This window comes from Tympanuchus pallidicinctus, unplaced genomic scaffold (assembly GCF_026119805.1).
Source record: "Tympanuchus pallidicinctus isolate F22 unplaced genomic scaffold, pur_lepc_1.0 scaffold21, whole genome shotgun sequence".
Taxonomy (NCBI): domain Eukaryota; kingdom Metazoa; phylum Chordata; class Aves; order Galliformes; family Phasianidae; genus Tympanuchus; species Tympanuchus pallidicinctus.
Genome location: NW_026294733.1, coordinates 6,091,608 through 6,112,685, shown reverse-complemented (window position 1 = coordinate 6,112,685; position 21,078 = coordinate 6,091,608). Strand labels below are relative to the sequence as shown.

General features: G+C 35.3%; 1 protein-coding gene across 5 annotated transcripts in view; it reads left to right on the top strand.

The window, feature by feature from the left end:
* Positions 1-19,523, top strand: part of GABRB2 (gamma-aminobutyric acid type A receptor subunit beta2) — a 151,840-nt gene extending 132,317 nt beyond the window's left edge. For 4 of the 5 annotated variants that reach the window (XM_052684773.1, XM_052684774.1, XM_052684772.1 and 1 more), the window contains exons 11-12: positions 9,952-10,002; positions 13,439-19,523. In XM_052684773.1, coding sequence (XP_052540733.1) covers positions 9,952-10,002; positions 13,439-13,786 — 399 coding nt within the window. In that variant the 3' untranslated portion in view covers positions 13,787-19,523. The remainder of the gene's footprint in view (positions 1-9,951; positions 10,003-13,438) is intronic. The other variant, XM_052684775.1, reaches the window with a different exon arrangement.
* The last annotated feature ends 1,555 nt before the right edge of the window (positions 19,524-21,078 follow it).

The window sequence follows — 21,078 nt, the reverse complement described above, 5'->3', positions numbered from 1 at the left end:
TTTGTGTTCTGTGTTCAACATTATACTCCAAAGGAGAATAAACAAAATCAGAATTAAAAATAATAATAATAATCTAAATCAGAAAATGATTATTTGTCAGTGGAAACATAAGTTTCATACAGCTCTGGAATTTCTCATGTTTGTTCAGAATTTCTGCTTTGTCATAATATGTCCAAGGACAGAGGATGAAAGTACAAAAAACATGTTGATATAGTATAACAGCTATAGTTTCTATAATGTATATAACAATTTTATTGGCTTTTAAGATAAAAGTTTATATTTTCATGTGTGGGATCTCACCTGTTCAATGGTTTTTCTTTTCATTTAGGATAAATGTTTTAATGAGTTAAGACAAATGCGTAATGATTGTATTAATTTTGATGGTCTGATACCATAAATAATTAATTCTTCTTTTAACATTACAATGTTTTTGAAGACTGTTGTAAACCCCAAGTAGTCTTTTTCTTTCATTATTATTTCATTTTATAAGTAATCATCCATATTTATAAATAACAAGTATTTCATTTTTCATATGTAATTTTTAACGATCAGTTTTCCTTTAAACAATCAAAGCTAATAAGGAAGCCCAGTAGTTAATTTTATGAGAGTTGATCTGTATTAATTAGACCTTTCCTCTAACGTACATGGAAATCTAAGGTTCATATGTGCAGCATGTCACAGAGCCCCTCGTGAGGCGTGTATTTAAACACTGTTTTTGTGTTTGTTGGTTTTTTTTTTTTTTGTGATATTCTCTCCACATACTTATTCATATGATAAGTCTATCAGACATATAGTAGAATACCAAAGCCTACTGGCAAATTACTTAACACAAACTACGATTGGAAGGCACAAACTAGTACTAATCCAATCAAATAAGCAGAGTAAAATAATTTGGATGTCCATTGCAGGAGTTCACTAGCTCACAAAGTTAATAGGGAATATACTGGGAAAAACTTTGTACTATTTATATTTTTGAAATTGAGCCTTTGGGTTAATTTACCAGCTCATTATGGTTCATAATCTGTGGCAGTTTTACTTTAGTGTGCGGGTAACACTGATCTGCTAATAAAGTTTGCAATCCTTTGAGTAATAGATAATCAAATAGGAGAGGAGAAAGGAGTAGAAATTTGTCCTACTGCACATAGACTGCTTTGGGGAGGAGGAGATGAATTGATAGTTGCTCTTTATTGACCATCAGCAATAAAAAAAATATTTATATTTAATGTATCTGAATATTTTCTTTCTGAAAGAGGACCAAATATTGTATAATAGTTTTTGTGCATGAGAGCTAGTACTGTAGAAATTTGTTCAGATGCAAGTTTCCATGAAAACTCAAGTATTTAGGAAAAGGGCCAAATGAACATTCCATCTCTAATTAGGATGCAACATCAAAGGAGTAATTTTATGAAGTTTGAGTATTCTTTTGTGATATTACTAGATTCTTCATGTATCAGTAGATGGAATATTATGAAATTGTGCCTGTGGCTTCAGGGACAATGTGAGAAAAGGGTAAGAAACCTTAAAACAGGAGGAAAACTTTTCTATATCTCTATTACTACCTTCACCATAGACTTTGTAAAAACAATAGATGAATAGTTATTGGAACATGCAATGCAGCATCTCTGTGTATACATTATGCAACAGCAAATCTGTACAGGCTGCCCAGAGAGGCTGTGGATGCACCATCCCTGGTAGTGTTCAAGGGCAGGTTGGATGAGGAGTTGGGCAGCCTGATCTAGTACCTAATTTATTGGTTGGCAGCCCTGCCTGAGGTACGGAGTGGTTGCAGCTGGGAGATCCTTGAGGTCCTTGCAACACAAGTTGTTCTATGATTCTATGGTTAAGCATAGATCTTGATTTACCTCTTGCATTCTGAAACTCAAGTAATGGAGAAATTCAAAGGAAATAAAATCAAGGAAAATAGACTTAAATACCAGCATATGTGCTATCAGAGACTCATTAAATCATATTGGACATGTTCAGCTTTCTGTGACTTTAGGTTAAAATGGCTCTGTATATAGCCATTCCACTCTTGAAACTTCTCAAGCTACATTCAGAAGTTGATTCCTTTATTCTAACTCTCATCATCTTTTGCTTTAGTCAAGGCTAATTGTTCTATCAACAGGCAGTTACCTGTTGCTTGAAGGTAAATTTATATTACACTGGCTTTTTTCTTACTCCAGACATCTTCCTGTTGTTGAAACTACCATTCTCATAATTTCCTCTCCTCTTTTGAAGAAATAAGGATGGGCTTGTAAAAGTCCGTATTATACTTTCTTTATAGTCTTCACGTATCTTTTCTGTTGTGAAGGGCTTAGTACTGAAACTGTACATAAAAGGATGAATAATATGTAAAATAAATGTAGTGCAGAATATGTATAGTGTAATCCATGAGTATTTTGTTTTATTCTGAGATATTTTATTCACAGTTTTTTTTTCAGTAGACTTTTCTATTTTTGGTAGAAATGTCAACAGTAATTGGCATTCTTTTGGTCTTTTGTAGGCACATTTCATGCCAAGTCTACTTCAAGCTCAGTGCACTAATCTGGTACATCCTCTGTGGTACTTCCAGACGTTGAACAGATATGTTTTTAAAAATGTAGGGCCAAATTATAATCAGTCTTCATTAATGTCACTCAGTGGGATGTATTCTTTATGGTGATTGTACACGCACCTGTGTCTTGTTTTATTTTATGACAGTGTGTCAAAGGTGGTAATGAGGGTTCCATCTGCTAAACTGCTATACAAGTTAGTGTGATACAACCCTTCTTGTTTTTTCCTTTTTTGAAGTTTGATTTCATCTTCAAGAATATGATTAGCTAAATGTACAGCCTGCACAACAGCCATTTTAATATATCTAAATATGTCTAATTTCTTCTATTATAGATAAAGGAAAAAGGTTCTTGGTAAACTCTCTCAAATCTAATCTATTCCCTGTAAGCTTCTTTAAGAATCCAAGTCAAGGTTTTTTTCATTAATTTTTTTGTACTTTTCTCTTTCGTTTCCAGTAATTTTAGCTTATCGGTTTCCATCTTGAAACTGTGGCTTGGATAGCCTTGGTGATCACACTTATGTGTTGGATGCATCTTCTCTTCTGTGTCTTGCTTAGACTTAACAGTTTGATCAACTCTCAAGTATATTTTTCTGCATTACTAAATTCTCATCTAAGCTGCTACTGTTATATCTTTTGGATTTGTCATCTGTTGCTGTTCATCCAACCCATTTAATCCAGACTACTACATGCATTAATCAACTTCTGTGGAGATGTAAGTAAGGTGAAAGTGCTTTTTGGTATCAGTGAAATCTGTGTACCCATTATTCTGGAAAGGTCAGAAAACCTCCTTTATGGCTATCTAGTAATTTAATTGAAACCAGAACTATCACTGTAAAAAACATGATAAAACCTACTTGGCTGAATGCAAAGCTGATTTCTGTCTTCTTCCACTGTATAGAAGTGCACTTACAGTCTTGCCAGCTGTACATCTGACAAGGGTTTATTATAATGGAATAGCAGCTGTATACCATTCTCCTCCAAAGCAGCAGACACTGAAAGAGTGTCAGGCATCAGAGAGAGCATACTGGCTGTAAGTACTGATGTCAGTTGCTTCATCATGGCTCTTGTTTTTAAAGAAGGGCTTCCATCTCTGTAGAGATCACGTTATGAATCTTTTTTTGGACATTGGTGTTCAAACATATCCAGAATACCAGAATGCTAACTAGAAACAGGATATAGGACTTGGATTTTTTTTAATCCAGATAGATAACCTAACAAAGGCATAATCAGTGTTTTGTTGCATCTTGCCTTCCATTTCAAGTCCTATCTTCCTCATTTGTACCTGAGTTATGCGTGCTGTCTTTAAATTATTTCTAAATTATATTCATTGTTTTCTTTGTAGTTAGGTTAACTATGTTTAGAAAAGTGGCTAATGTAAATTAAAATTTCTTATATAAAATTTGTAATATTTATTCAAAGTAATTCAATTTGCCACTTCATAGAAGAGTTCTGCATAATTTAAGTACATCATTGAATGCAGCTTAGCAATGTTTACATTGCAGTAATAATTCAAACTTTGAAGTTTTCAGCCTAGCTAGAAGCAAAGAGTTGCTACAAGTGTGTACAGGCTATGTACCTGAAATACGTGGTGGAAAAATTCACACAAATAAAATTTTACCTCTAATACTGCAATCATGCTGTTATTGTAAGCATTAATACACAAAATTTCCCTCTGGAAAAGAAGGAAAATATGACAATGAATTATGCAACGCTTCAGATAAACTGTTCATATAGAAGATCTGCTCTGAAAGTAATGCCTTGTATGTTATTATGTTGGCCTGTGATGTCAGAGACAGATGCTGGTGGAGTGGTAGTAGAGTTTGAACGTTCCCACAAATGATCAGTTACTTTTTATTGCTGTGCTACAGATAGCAGCAGAAGGGCAGTTTGACAAAGTGGTGTCTGCCATTTTAAGTATGTATGAAGCAAAGGTGTGTCATTGAGTTCCTCTGTGTGGAAAAAATGGCACCTGTTGATATTCACTGACACTTGCTGAATGTTTATGGAGACCATACAGTGGATGTAAGCACAGTGGGGTGGTAGGTAGTGCATTTTAGTGGCAACTGCCATGTGAAAATCAAGTTCTGGAAAGCCACAAAATGATACCACAAAATGAAGTCTATCTCAACCACCTCATTGACACCAATTGACAGATTATAACCTGGCAACTGTGTACAGAGTTGAATATCAGCTTCAACATGTTGGAAACAGTTGCAAATTGCCAGGACTTATTGAATGAATAGGAGCCCAAAGATGACAGTTTAGTGGATCACATCATTAGTGGTGACAGAACATGGAATCACCACTGTGAGCTGGAGTCAACATGGCAGTCCATGGAGTAGCGATGTGTGAATTCCTCATCGAAGGAAAAGTTCAGAACACAGGCCTCAGCAGTTAAAGTGATGTGTGCTGTCTTTTGTGGTAGGAAAAGGTTGATTCATCTGTATTTCCAAGAACTCAGACAAACCATCAACTCTGACCACTGCATCATGATGCTGACTAAGCTGAAGACTCAAACTTTTAAGAGTCAGGCCAGAGAAGACAGCCTTTCTCTTGCAGCACATTAATGCCTGGCCTCATACCAGTTTGAAGACCTTGGAGTGCATTCACTCACTGTATAGTCTGGATTTCGTGCCTTCTGACTTCCATCTGTTTGGGCTGATGAATGATGGACTGTGTAGGCAACATGCTCCTAGCAACAGTGCCATCATAGCAGCTGTGAAACAGTTGGTCACCTCCATTGATGCAGAGTTCTGCAAGCGTGGCATGCAGGCTCTTGTTCATCTCTGGTGAAAATGCGCAGCTAGTGCTGGTGACTGTGTTGAAAAAATAATGTGTTGTAGCTAGGCATTTGCTCTATCAAATGGTGGTGTCATGCTTTGTTTCCCTTGTAGTTGCCATGAAAATAAACGAGGCATTACTTTTAGAGCAGACTACATAGAGTTATTTTGTCAGTCACCCAAATCATTAGGGTGTTTCTGGTGTGTGTGAGTAAGAAGATAACACAGAAAAAGCTTGCCTTTTTTTTTTTTTTTTTTTTTTTTTAAAGAAGTATTTTGGAACACCGATGTGCACACTCAGTTATCGAACTGAACAGGATGTTAAAATGCCATGGCAACATGAAGGCCTGAAAATTTCAGTTCAAAATCTCACATCCTCACTTCTGTATATCACTGGAGCTAGTGCTACCACTGTCCAGATTTCAGTGAAAGTATTCTTTCTCCTCCAAGGAGTTCTCCTTTTACTTAAAGTACACATAAGGTAGCATGAGGGCTGACTCTTGAGTCAGGCACAGAAGATACTCCTTACCTGGTTTATTGAAAGGCATGCAGTAAAATTGGGAATGGACCATAGAAGCTCAGACTTTTTCCTCGTTTTACATTCTAGCATTATCAAGGAATAACTGCAAATGAAACAAGTAGCAACATGCAGGGTGTTCAGCCAGCCTGTTCTTGTGTGGTTGAAACTGGGGGGGGATGACAGCAGTGAAATTAGAGGCAGTCCCAGTTTTAGCCTGCAGTACTTTGCAGAAGCAGTCAGAAGGTGATACATTTCCATGATCTGTAGCGATATTCAACATGACATCTGAATAAAGGTCAAGTCGACTGCATGAGGGTTTCTTTCTGCAGCCAATCTCCTTTGAACGCCATGGTTAATTAACATGAGAATGGCGCTTTTCCATTTGTTTAAAGCAAGTTGTTTCCTTTGCCTTTATAGTACATCTAATCATCCAACAGCAATCCTGAATTAAATGCACTTTTGATTGGGAAAAAAAAGAATCAGTTTATCCATTAATGTAATAATAATTAATAATTCAGATCGCAGGCAAATAAGAACTCCATAAAAAGGGCAAATGGTAAGATAAGATGATGTATAGTGAAGTAGAAGAAAGGTATATAGGTGCAGACTGGAATGGATGTCTGGCTGCTTAATCTGGAGAAAATGTTTTTCCCAAAGCAGATCAGTTCTGAGCAGTTTGGCAAAGGTTAGTTGAATGGCCATAAGTCAGTCACTTTCATTGAGAAAAAGAAAAAAAAGAAGAAAATTAACTGTTTATGATGGGTGTACTAAATGTTATGTGCTAGGAGGCGTTACCTAGTTGTGCTCATGAATTTTGACATCACTGAATTATGTTATGTAAGTGTGACAAGTGGTGAAAATCTTACTGTAATGAAGGTGGTAGGTGTTTGTCAGCTTCTTCTACCTTTGCTTTATTGATATTGACTGAAATGATCATCTGATTTCTTTCTACAAATCACAAGATTTCATTATGACTATTTTACGGGAAATAAATTTCAAACAATGTAGAAGTTGTATCAGAAATATTTATAAGCAGAATCATAGTATGCTGAACTGAAAGACATCTCAAATTCCTCTTCTGTAATTTCTGCCCATCTATATAGACTACTTGTAGCTGTTAATTATGAAGCTTTACCTCTTCCTGTGATTGTTTAGGCTGTAAGATCACTTAGACTGAAACAATTTTTTCAACAATAGTAAAAGTAAAAATTCAAAAAATACTGCATTAGAACATTTGGAGCACCTCCTAAAGATTTTTCACCCAGTATTTCAAAAATATTTTTTCCTCAAAATGCCTGTCTTTACTATACAGTAGGGTTTTGTTGTTGGTTTGTAGAAGAGTTTTGTTTTTAAGATGCAATCAGAATTAAGAAATTGATCTGAATGATGGTTTTGATGGTTTTCAAAAATGAAATCTGAACCTGAAGTTTCTCAAAGGGGTGATGGCAACTACTTTTAAATATCATCTATGTGAGCTTTACTCGTATGTGCAACATCCAGACCTTGTGTAATGCATTCCTTCCACTAAAGATTGCATTGGCATGAATTACCTTGGCCAAAACTGGGATAGAGGAAGAAACTTTTCTACAGAATCATATTGCAGTCTTGGTTTATCTGTCTTGATTTTGCTAAGGCGCTTTACTGAAAAATAAATAGGTAAAAATAATCCCATAACCATAAGACCAAAGAAGCTTTTGCAGTATTTTACAAGATCTTAGCGTGAGCTTCAAGATCAGGACAAGACAGCAGCAGGCTGTTTTTCCATCTCTCACTATCTTCCTCCTGCTTTTGCCTATTTGTCTTGCTGGATTTTGGTTCAGAATGTGTCAATCGGTGCAGTAGTTTGCACAAGTTTTGTTTCACAATTTTGATTCAAGTGCCAAGTCACAGATAATTCTTTCATTTTCTTTGAGCACCTATTATGGTGTATCTCAAGTACAGAATCTTGAATGGATGGATGCCAAAAGGAAGAATATGTTTTCAACTATTTTTCCAGAGTTCTACAGTACTTACAACTAATTTACTGATCTGTTACTAATGATAATGATCAAGAAATTACATATGTTTGGGAGTAACACTAGATGCTTACAAACTTAGAATTATAAGTCATTAGAGAATTATTTAAAGCTCTGCGTCCAGATTTTACATGTTTACTGAGTTTTTTTTTCCCCTAAATTCTAATTGGCCTTTTTGGCCTTGCTTAAAGTTTTAGGCTTAAAGTTTGAGAACCAAAAGAAAATTCACAGTTGAATTTGCAGTATTTATCTGTTTTTTTTTTGTTTGTTTGTTTGTTTTTTTTTTATCTGAAACTGAAGTAAGCTGAAATTATGAGTCAACCTAATTTTACTGTCCTATAACTGCATACTTTACAACCTGACTCATATCCTAGGAGCATAACATAAATTGAGTGAATGCTTGCTACTGTGGTTTCATAAACAGTCCTAGCAATAGTTTTACATCTTGCACAGACAATGGAAATGCAGTGTTTGTTACATTCTTAAGGGCATTGTTTCATATATTGATGTTTTGAATTATTAGGCATTTCTGCTGTATTAGTTCGAATAGCATTATCTTAGTGAATTTTCTACACAGTGCATTTTGTACTTGCACCAAATATTGTTGGAGCTATTGAGACTAGTCAGGAATGGGATGCCAGTGGTTTTCAAAGAAAAGCTCTGATTCCAAGAGGTGGGAAACTATCCTGTGTATAGTACAAGATTTTTCTCTCTGCCAAATCAAATTATATATCTAGACCTGTAATATTTTCTTGTCTGTTAGGCTTTCAGTGTTAAAGGGGTATTTATTTGTGTTTTCATTTTTTAAGAATATTGATTGACTGGATCTATAAATACTGAACCTTAATATTCAGTGTTAACTTTCATAATGGATTAACTACTTTTGTTCTTCTTCACTAATTCAACTTATAATTTTCTACTGATTAATGGCAACATTACCTAGCAAAAGGATATTTCTATATAATTTACAGTGGTTTTGATTCTGAAAGTTTTTCAAGTTGGAAATTTGCTGTCTGATGATGAGAATATGAGAAAGCAGATGAGTAAATGCTATATATTTTTTATTTATCAATGCACATTTATCTCCTACTGATAAACTGTTTGGCATATCCACACAATTTTATCATCCAGGTGCTGGTTTACTATATGTTAATGATCTTAGAAATGTGATTACACTTGGAGGATTCCTAATGTACTTATGTCTATCTGCATATATAATTGCGAGTTGCGATTTCCTTGTATCTTATAGTTGCTGATATATTAGCATAAGAGGAATTCCTCAAGATAGCCATCATTTTGGAGTTTCTAGATAGCAAGAATAATATATAATGGTAACATTTCTACATTTTCCTCAGTATTCCCTTTGAGGCCATAAAAATGTTCATGGCCACTTCCCAGGTTCTGGAATCAACTTTTCCACTGGTTGACCCGAACCTATAAGTGAATATCATTTATATCATATTTTTTCATCCACCTTTAAGATTATTATTTTTTTACTTTTATTTTTTAAATAAAAATACATTCTCTTGCATGGTTGCTGAGCTTTGGTCATTTCTTCTCCACTTCTGTGTTCACCTTTTTTTTCTTTTTATCTCCATAGCCCTTGCTTCTGCTTTTTCTTCATCTTTGCATCTTCCCATTCTTCTTTGCCCTTGGGAATTTGTCCTTTAAGTTTGAACTCTCCTGTTCACCATGAAGAGTCTAGTTCTATGGTTGAACAATCTTTCAGCACCAGGAGATCTTTCTAACCTTCTTCCACCTCCTTTTGAAATCACTTTTTACACTTACGTTTCCCCCAGAATAATTTTAACAATTATTTTCATATCATCATATCTTCCTTGGTCACAGTGACCACTTGGAAAAAATACATTTACATTGTAAAGTTATGTTACCTTGAGTAGCAGGGCAAGGCAGTAATAGCACCTCTGAAGCCAGAATGTACTTTTAATAATTGTTGGCTTAGAGGTCCCTGTATCTTTTAACAAGTTGTCCTATTAATACCCTAGAGTGCTTTAATTTTAAATGAAAGATAATAGCTGCCTTATCTCTAAGGAAACTGGTCTTGATTTTATTAACTTACAGGACAGAAGAATAATTGGCACATATCATTGTCCAGAAATGTATTCAACAAAGGTATCTTTCATTGTTTTCTAATGTTTTATCCTCAGAGACTTAAGATTCAGATCCTTACCACTTAATGGTCATTAAAGATCCCATGGCACTTTTTTTTATAGAGTGGTCATCTCAACACCAAGCATGTGGCCAAATATCAATTTTTGTAACTATTCTGTTTACCTAACATTCCCCACCACCACTCACCCACCCCATAGTTTCAATTGGCTATGACATTCTCCATTTCCTCAACTAAAATATAGTGTATGATTCTGCATTGTCAGACCCAACCTTTTACCTCACAGGTGATTGCGCTTCACTGAGAAGTGAAGTGGTTCTTCTTTCTAATGCTTGTAAAGCGCTTTGGGATCCTTTAGAATGGGTGGTGCTGTTAGTCACAAAAGCATGTTTTATTTAGAGTTGGGCGAACCTGCTTGGTGCAAGCAACACTCCCAGCTCTCTAATCTGACAAGGAACCTGTTGTCAGAGGTTGAAAATTTAGGTTAATTTTTCTTGTTATTGGTGTTGTTTTATTTTCACACTCACTTGTACTTCTGGATTGGAACTGGGAGTTCTGATTGGGAATTCAAAATACCATGAAAAATGCAGTTCTTGTAGCTCTCAATCTATCCACTGTTTCAGGTTCAGAAAGGTCAGATTAGGGCTAGAGAAGCACCTGAAGTTTGTGGTGTTTACACGGCTGTTCTAACACTTGATGGTTCGCCCATCCCTAATTTTTGCTGTATTTTGAATTATGTCTTATGAAAAATTCTTGAAACATTGAGCAATGCTTTGTTCCAACTCTTATATTAATGTGATATGTGCAGAAGACACTTTGCCCTAGAAGATAGTCTTAGAATATTGCTGAATCTTCTTTCTGCCCGGCATCACTAGTGTTACTAACTGCTGCCAAAATTACTAGATAGCTGCAGCAATTTTCTCTGTTAGAAACATATATTCAGTACATTTTTTACTTCACTGATTTTAAATGTAAAATCCAATGTCAAATGATTCAAACCAAAAAGTCAGCTGAAAGAATGATACAACCAGTATACTAAAATATGTCTATATCAAACTCTGTCAGACTAGACTTTGCTTGTGTTACACAGAAAGAGCATGAGTGTGTAAAGAGCACTCAAATTTCTGATATTATGGATCAAAAGAATGAAATGTTTAGAATAGATTCAGCCCAAGAACATTTAAGATGTGAGCAAATATGTCGATGCCAAAGTTTTTCCAAACACAGTATCTTACAGCGCACAACACTGAGATGTATGTAACCCAATCTCTAGGCTTTCAGTTAAAATCACTGCACTAGATGTTATGTCAAATTTCCCCTTGTGTTAATTGGGACTAATTTCTCTTCTCTTGTTAAAAAAAATGTGAAACCATATGGACAGTGTAGTTTCTAAATGGCTTTGCATTCCTCTTGTAAGATAATTTAACTACTTTCTTTTGAACATTCTTAAGTTCAGGATACTGGAAGTCCTTTATGTTTTTTTTTGAGAACTTATGACAAAAATGACAGCCAATTTTGATTTACCCCAGAAATCTCTTCAGAATTTTCTAAATAACTGCACTCAGTACAAAAATAAATAAATGATAATCACAAGCTCTCTTGAGAAGTTTTTGATATCTATTTGATTTGATGACTTTTCCGTTTGCTTCCTTTTATTTGTACTGCAGTAACATAACACATTTTTTTTTAACTTAATCCTGTTTCATGCAGATGAAAATTGATTTGATGTCCTTTCTGACTAGAATGCAATATTTCCCCACCATGTTTAAAATCGTGTTGGGAAGTTCTTAAAGGAGTTTGTCTTGAGTTTCAGGCCAACTTTTCAATTTTTATAGTTTCTCAAAAACAGTTTATTTCCCTAGCAAGCTTCAGATTTCAAAGATTTTATATAGTTTTAATTGGAAGCAAACAAAAATAGGTGATGTTGGCTGTCTCACAGTGAATCACTACAGTTAATCTAAAATTGAAAGAAATTTAGAGGTGTGCAAACTCGCAGATTGAGAAAAAAGTGTGGGGAGGGGGGGGGGGGAGAAGTGGAAATCTGGCATCTCAATGATGGCAATTCAGAATGCATCACTTGAGCAGATGTAATCACTCAAATGGCAGTGTTTCAGTAGGTCCAATGTACTTTTGTGAATTAGTGTATTTCCAATCCATAATGGTGTGCAATAGATCCTCCTAAGAAGTTAACATTTTCAACTCATCATGCCGTGTGAAATGTTACAGAAGAGATTAATGCCATGTTGTTGGATAGAAATCCACAAAAGTCACCATTTGTTCACTTTTAGTAATAATTGTATATATTGAATACACAATAAACGGTTAATGTAGATCAATTATTCTTAAAGTAGCTCTGGGACAGTTCCATTTCTTATTAGATGCTGAATGTATCTGCACTGCCATAATTCAAGTCTTTGTAGTTATTTAGACGCTAATTGCCCATTATTGCTTTTCAAAACATTGTTATGCTCTATGATTCTATTCTTACACAATTCAAAATATATACATAGAAGAGAAGCTGAGGTGAATTAGAATTTCCAAGATAACTAAATGGATCAATTTGAAGTTCTCCAATCATACTTTAAATCTAATTCCAGACTGCCTAGGAAGGAATAGAATTTAGTTCATCTTCGAAGTCCTCTTAACTTTCTAAGTTTTATTTACAAATCTGCATTATTTTCTTCTCTCTGAAATGCATTAAAAACATATATAGTAATCAAAGCTACCCATTGAAACAGCTGTTTGAAGTACATTTGATGTGATTACAGTCTGAACATTATATATTTTTCCTTGCTTGAAATTGTAGGCTTCTGCTATTCCAGTGTTTTGCACACTGCACTTCTATAGCACATTAGCACTGGGGAACAGGGATTCTACGTAGTTTAGATTATACTATCAGCATCTTTCCCAAGCAACTAACAGTCCTGTTTGGAATATGAGGACTGGCTATTCTCCCATGAATTGCTCAGGAGTTCTTTATATTGAGGCAGAAGACTTTGTGAATACATAAATCTTTTGTCAGAACCTTTCAATTTGAGAGAAACAGAACAAACCAAAGTAAAAAGCAGACTCTTTTCCATTTGATTTTCTTCCGAAATCCCTGAAAAGCACAATAATAGCTCCAGATATCATAACCAATAGCAGAATTCCACATTCAGGAGCTGATAATACACACCATTTCCAGGTATTGTTTCTACTCACTAAACGTAGTATCTAGGGAGACACCATCTATTCTATTATATATTTTCAGCCTAATTGCTCTTTGAGTTTATAGATAAACAATAATGATTAGTCACAGTTTTGCTTAAAGCCTTATAGACAGGCTGGCATCCAAAGAATCAGTAGTTTTGGATCTGGCCCTTGTCAGCATGGCTTCAGTTTGCAACTGAATGGGCTTCCTTTCTTACTTTGTTAAATCTGCCTTCTTGTTTTTTACAGATGGACCCGCATGAAAATATTTTGTTGAGCACTCTTGAAATTAAAAATGAGATGGCTGCCTCTGAGGCTGTGATGGGGCTTGGGGACCCTAGGAGCACGATGCTGGCCTATGACACTTCAAGCATCCAGTACCGGAAAGCTGGCTTACCCAGACACAGCTTTGGTCGCAATGCCCTGGAGAGGCATGTGGCACAGAAGAAAAGTAGGCTACGGAGACGTGCATCTCAACTGAAAATTACTATCCCTGACTTGACTGATGTAAATGCCATAGATAGATGGTCGCGCATATTCTTCCCTGTTGTTTTTTCCTTCTTCAATATTGTCTATTGGCTTTACTATGTGAACTAAGAAACAAAGCCACACAGGAAGCAAGAACTGGATTTCTCTTCAAATCAGTTGTACAGCCAAAAGTGGGACTTAGAAAAATTCTATTCAGGACAAAAAGTTATTTTAAAACACCTTAGTTGCTGGCCCACTCTATGGTATGTTTCTGTAACATTTTGGTTGTTTCTGCTAAATCATAAATATATAAATTTGCAGTATGGACATATCCCCTTTATGAAAATATAAGTGTATTTCAAATGTGAAGGCAAATTAGATTCTGACAATCATCTCTATCTCGCTGTCTCTCACATCTTTTTCTTAAATGCTCGTGTGAGTGTAGTGACACAAATCAGAGAGGCATTTGAAAAAAAAAGTTTTGTTTCAACTGCAATATAAACCACTCATTCCCTGAAACTGCGTATCCAAGACATGCATGTACACATATTAGAGTGTACTAAGGTATTATCGTGCTTATGAAACACACTTTACCTTTCAAAGGTGTAAACTTGAAAACAAATAGTGCCTATCATCTTTCCAAGATGATGATGGTCAGAGGTTTCCCAACCGCATTCAGGTATTTCCTGTTATTTATTGAAAGAGCTAAACCTTTGACTGATAATATTTTGGGTTGGGTGTTTGCACAGATACTGAAGCAAAAAGCACTAGTTTTGTTTGGGTTTTTAAGAGATAGCATATGCTCACAGTCCCTATGACTGTAGCTGTGATCAGGAGAGGAATGTAGCAATGGTGTAAGACAAGTTAAACAATCATGTTCTGAATGGGTAGATGTAACTGTTTTTTTGTGTGGGGAAGGGAATTGTTTGTCCAATGTGCCAAAAGTTGGTTGGCCAATTAGTAGTTCTCTTGGTGGTTGAAGGAAACCAATGGTGCTCTGCCATTCTACTGAAAGGTAGAGAACAGTTGAAAACAAAGCACCAGGGAAAGTGAAGGCTACATATTTGTAAAAGTATATATACATACATATATATAAAAGTATACTGTGCAAATGAATGTTGTCAGTCGTAGTACATACCTTAGTCTGAAATATTCATGTAGATTCGTGTGATTTTTTTACAATTTGTTATCTTTCTAGTGTTATGCTTACCACTGTCATTATGCTTTACACCAAACATCCAGATTGATTGAAGGTATCGTACCTCTTTTTAAAGCAAAGAACTGAGCATTTGTATTTCAATACTGATGAGTTTTCTCTCAGTCTGGATTAAGCAATACCATTTCAATTTTTGTTTTGTTTTGCTTAGGGGACTATTTTAAAGGGAATAAATTGGTAGTTTACACTATAGCATCGTAGAATGGTTTTGGTTGGAAAAGACATTGAAGACCATCTACTTCTAACCGCCTGCTTTGGCAGGGTTGTGACCCATGAAATCAGATTGCCCAGGGACTCATCTAACCCGGTCCTGAACACCTCCAGGGATAGAGCACCCACAGCTTCTCTGGGCAGCTCATTCCAGTGCCTCGCCACACTTATGGAAGTCTGTCCTAGGGTGTTTTCCATTGGAAAAAGTACAAAAATTCAATTTTACTTTTGGAAAATATATTTCATTCCATAGAGCTTTAATTTTTTAGGCAAAGTAGATTTTCCCATTTAGACCACTGTGCAAAAGTTTTCTGTAATGAAAAACTAAAAGTTTTCAGGAACTGCATAGAAAGTATAAATTTCTGATGGCTTCTATAAAATTAAATTCCCAATCTTGTTTAAAAGAAAATATTTAATGAAGCAAAAGCCACATACTACTGTATCTATGCTACCTCTCACATGTGCAAATTTCTGAAATGAACTCAAATTTCAGTACCTTCCAGATATCATAGGAAGTGTTTTCATATGTAGATACTTTTTCCCCTTATAACTTTGGCAGTGCTTTAAAACAGCGTATAAGGATATTTTTGATAAAATATTTTATTTGAAAATTTTGTTCGTGCTTTAAAAGAGTAATTTTCCAACAAGTGACTGTGCTTTCCTGCCTCCTTTAACAGATAGGAAGAAAACAGTTGTGGGAAACATAGGAGACTTTTTGACTTTGTTTTGAGCATAAGACATGTATTCATTTTTCAAATGAGAGATTACTGTTTTGAGGCTGCATTTCATGCACAGTGCAATAAGCTTTGCAGATGAGTATGGAATTTCAAGTATGAATCATGCTGCAATTTTTCCCAATTTGCAGAAAACTTCAAAAGTGCCACATTTAAATGCAGAATTTCTCTTCACAGTCTGTTCATTAATAATGATACCCGTTATCATAAATAAAAGCCGTCTTATAGTATTCTACTATAAGTTTTTCTTTCATTTCACAAATTGCTATCCATTCTTTGTGTAGGGTTGGGTTTGTTTTGCTCTTATATTTGTTTGTTTCACAGAATCATAGTGTGAACACAGGTTGCTCACAGCTCGTTTGTGGTTGATGCACCTCAAATATGAAACTTTACAAAAAATATGTTGTTTGTCAGCATTTACTGCATGAAGTAATTGTGAAAACCACAGAGGCTGAAACTTTGAACTGCACATTAGTTTATCTGAAGTTATAGTATAAGCCATAATACTCTCTGATGTCACTGTTCAGAGTGTGAAAGAAAATGTTTGGTTTTTGCTCAGGTGTCACTAGAAAAGGCGTATTACCTGGGAGGAAGGAGATCTTTTGCTTTTACAGAGTCCTTCTGGCTACTAATGTGGTACATATAATAAGTGAAAGGGAAGGTTTCTTCCAGAAATTGAGTGGTTATCATTTTGTACTTAAGGCTCAACACTGTGATACAAAAAGATGCGGGTAAGAAAGACTGGCGAGGCACTGTCAAGGGAAGAGTAGAACTCAAGAGCCCATGGTGAGCACTTGCTCTTTCTGAGATACTAGAGTGAAAGTTAGAAATTATGCCAATATTCATGAGGCATGGGTACTAATGTGTGCGCTACCCTGCAGGTAAACTAGAATAAATTTGCTTTTACTTTAGAACTGGCAGAAAATTTTCTAGATCCTACTAATTCTTTTGATTATTGATAGTTTCAATAAGCAAAATATAAAATTTAATTTTAGGTGAATCTTGTAATGCAATTATAGTCACCATTTTATTGTTCTAGACATGATAGCCAGCAATTAAGGTGTTTTTCATCTTATCAAAATGCATTGGCAAATTATGACTATAACATGGCACAGTTTTAATGAAATCTTTGAGATCAATCTGTAAATATCTACTGTATATGACTGCTAGTAAGTATGATACACATTTTCAGAACTGAAAATCCATGCAACATATTTCCATGTTTGCATAAGGAATGTTATGTTTCTATCCTATTGCAATTTAATGACTGGGAAGAAAGACTCAAGCAATGCCATTGTGAACATTTCTTTTCTTGCTCCTGAGGAGGAAAGCAGGTAATAGTATGTCACAGAGTTCTTCAGAGTTTTTACATTCTAATACAAAGGATATAAAATCTGTAAGGTACAAAAGCACAATGCATAGAGAAAATGAGTGGTAGTCTTGCACCTGGGAGCAAATCCTTATTTCAGACAAAATATGCATTAAAATTAAGGTTTGATTATTTTTTCATTGTAATTATTAGTCTGTGTTACAATTCTATAATTAACACAGAACTTAAGTGAACAAATGTTAAACATTATCCAACTGTATGTGCATATGGACATGTGTCTGTATGGACATATGTGTGTATATATACACATGGTGAGTATATATATATACACAAACATTCATATGTTGGTGTGTTAAAGGAATAAGCTAATAATACTTTTGTTTCTATCATCAACCAGTGTATGATTATATTTTTGAGAAAAAAAGATTAATGTATTTAAACAAAACTTACAATACAGGGTAACTGGGCATTTCTATATCAGCAGATCAATGCATATAATTCGTATGGAACATTGCACCATTTGACATGATGGTAGTACTGTACCTCCTAGCATCAGAAGTTAGACTAGTCCTCACATTGCTTGCCTATTTCTTCTCTCTCTTTTTATAACAGCATTGTCCACTAGTAAGTTTTCAAAAACAACAATTCTAAGGGAACCAAGGCAAAAAGGCAAAATTATTAACTATTTCTAGAAAATCTAGAGTGGGATGGCCAGGGTACAATACAATCGTTAGTGATCATTACATTTTGCTATGTGTACATAGAACATACAATGTGAGCAATCATAACTTAAGCTGAGCGTGTGTAAATATTATCAGATTTCTTAAACATTTTTAACTCCTAATTTGTACTTTATGGTAAGGCAAAAAGCTAATTCTATGGTTTAGATTATTGTGTCCTAAAATTATGTAAATAATGAAATAAGCTGTAAATGAGCAGTCAATAGATACAGTAATTGTTTAGTGACTTTTTTTTACTAAGTACAATAATTGCAGTGCTCTAGCAGAGTAATTTAAACACCCTTTTGCATAAACAGATTTGGATACCAGATATAAAAAAAATTAGAAAGTACTGAGGTGCAAAGTAACCATTTCAGCTGTATTACTGCTAGCACAATTGGTTCTCTTGTATGGTTAAACCGTTCAAGCAGCGGAAGATTGTAGTTTGGCACTCAGTACTCAGCATAAACAAATAAGGCCTGATTTTCACATACAGTAAGGTACCTTTATGTTGCTCCTGCGAGTGGCGATGTGAAGGAATCCAGGGTAGGTGAGAATTCAGCTGCTGGTGATCTCATTACAGAAAGTCTGCATACTGCATCTCTTTCTGCAATCTGTATCCCTTATGGTATCTAATAGTAGATTTACAGTTTTTCTTTAGAAAAAAATATATATTTGACTGTCATTAGATAGCATAGTCCCCCAAAGCCAAAGAATCTTCACTCCAGAAATTGTTTAAAGGAAATCTAGAAAGTCACTGCTTAACACCAAAGGTAAAGCTTAATAAAATGCACTAGGAATTTTGTCTAAATTTTCAAGAAGCAAGTGGAATGTTGATCAAAAATACTGCCCTGTTCTACTTTGTAAAAATAATAATAATTTAAATATCCATTAATATTAAATTGAAATAGATCACCTCTACAAAAAATATGCAACGCGGACATTTCGTAAGTATAAAATTATTTTCTTTGTAAGTGCTTTGACAAAAAAAAAAAAAGAAAAGATGAAAAGTTTCACCTATACTTTCATACTAAGGGTTGTATTTTTTTATTGTTTTTTTCAGACATAAGGTCATCTATTCCAATTTGATAATGTTTTGTATGTTTTCACTGTTAACAGTCATTTGACAATTATTCACCAGGCTGTATTGTTCATGGTGTGTCCTGTTACTTTCAGTTGAAGACAGAAAGAACATCTGAAACATGATTAATTCTAACAAGCTGACTATTATTTGACTTCTATCACGTTTTTATTTGCATGGGTGTTTAAATGGTTCTGTTAGTACTGTCTTTGCACAGATCTGATTTATCTTTTTTACTTAGTACTATTTACTTCATAATGTAGTAATCATCAGCCTTACTAATGACCTTGTAGCCTTTCTTATATGCACATAATGCACATTTTCCAATGGCTAGAAAATGCAAAATACTAGTGGATATCATCGCATCAGATCTTCATGTCTTTCTCAAAAGGACTGCTAACCTCTGGGATACACGAGGTAGTAAAATGATGATTGTAAATGAGTAGCACATAAGAGATATTTTCTTGAATTTAAAATTATTGCAGCCAGTTTCAGCATGTAAATATATAATAATGTTGGCTAGTGTGTAATTCTTGAACTAAAAAAAATATAAATAAAGAAAACCTAAAAGATGTATATGTAGTTGTGTTATGTTGAGCAGGTTCTCTTCTCAAAGCAGGTGATCACTAAAGTGTCACAGCTCCCATCTGAAGTGAGTGCGTATGAAATTTTGGGTTGGAAAGGGACTCAAGGAATCTGGGTATAAAGGCATCAAAAATACAGGTTTAATATGTGAAGGGGATCCCATAACACAGTGTAGATTTGCCTAAGTAGTGATTGGGAAGCTGGTCATCTCAGGAACATCAGCAGGGTACAGTGAGATGCTGACCACTAGTCAGCATGAAAATGCTGAGGAGAGGAGCACTGAAAATCTTTTCTAAGAAGTTTGGTAACTCCTTTAAGTTAAGTCTTCCGAACCTATTGCTGATTACTTCTGGTTACAGAAATATGGCAGTGTCTGATTTTGGTGGGATGGTATTTCCTTATGGGGAAAAAGGTCTAACAAGTCTTATGTTTGTCTATGTGGTATTAATGTAAGGAAAACTCAAGCTCTGTCCTTCCTCTTTTTTCTTAGTACCTACCAGGAGAAGGTCTGGGTGACCAAATTATTGATTCTTTCAAAACAATGAAAACAGCATGTTTTCCTGTTGGAGTTGTTCTATTGCATTAAAAAAAAAAAGTCTCAAGATTAACAAATCAGGAACAGAGTTCTGTCAGGCATGCCCATGAGTGGCAGTCATAAAGCTGTTCTACACCTTCTGCTTGTTTTTTACAAAATTTTATTAGCATTAGTGGGGACCAGAACTTGGGTCTGTTCTTGTGCTTGCAAAATACAGTGTCCACCGATGCTGCTGTTTTGTTGCTGCTTCTGGCAGGTCTTGATCATTAAATAGAATTCAAAATTAATGTGCCTATTTCTCTGAGGGGATAGTTCATGCCTTTTAGTTTTTCTCATAATATGTCAGCCTGGCCAGAAGCTCTAATAAAAGGAATTTCATATCTGTGTTTCCAAACCCTAAATATTGCTACATGGGGAGTTGTCAGGGTATTACTGGTAGCCTTATGTCTACACACCCGCAGGTCCGGCCACAACTTGATTATCCTTCATCTGGCCCAACCAAGGGAGGCAGATGGAGAACCAGAAAAGAGAAGAAAAGGCTGCCTGCCAAAGGCTAAAACTGCCAAATCCTTACCTTTGTCTGGAAACACAGGCAGTAGTAGGTAATTCCAGGTGAAGTTATCCACCTGGCTACTCTGTGTTCCCAGTCTCACAACAGCACTGCTTTAATGGCTGATGTGTTCTGTCACACTTTTTTGTGGACAAAGAACACCTTTTCTGCAGAGAAGGACCAGAAAAGAAGATGAAAAGACCGGGGAGTCCTGCACCTGGTACCGAGGTGAGGAGCTGCTTATGACAAGATGCTGGTTCTGTATTAGGTAACGCAGAAGAGAAGTAAAATCTTCCAAATTTATAGGAAACTCTAGCATTATTTCATCTCTTCACTCCTGAAAATAGATTTGCCTCTTGAATGGTAGATCTGAGCTCTGAAGAAAGACTAAAATGTTAGCACTATTGCTTTGCTACAAGTGCATGATGTACAGTTGCCTAATATTTTCTGAGATTATTATA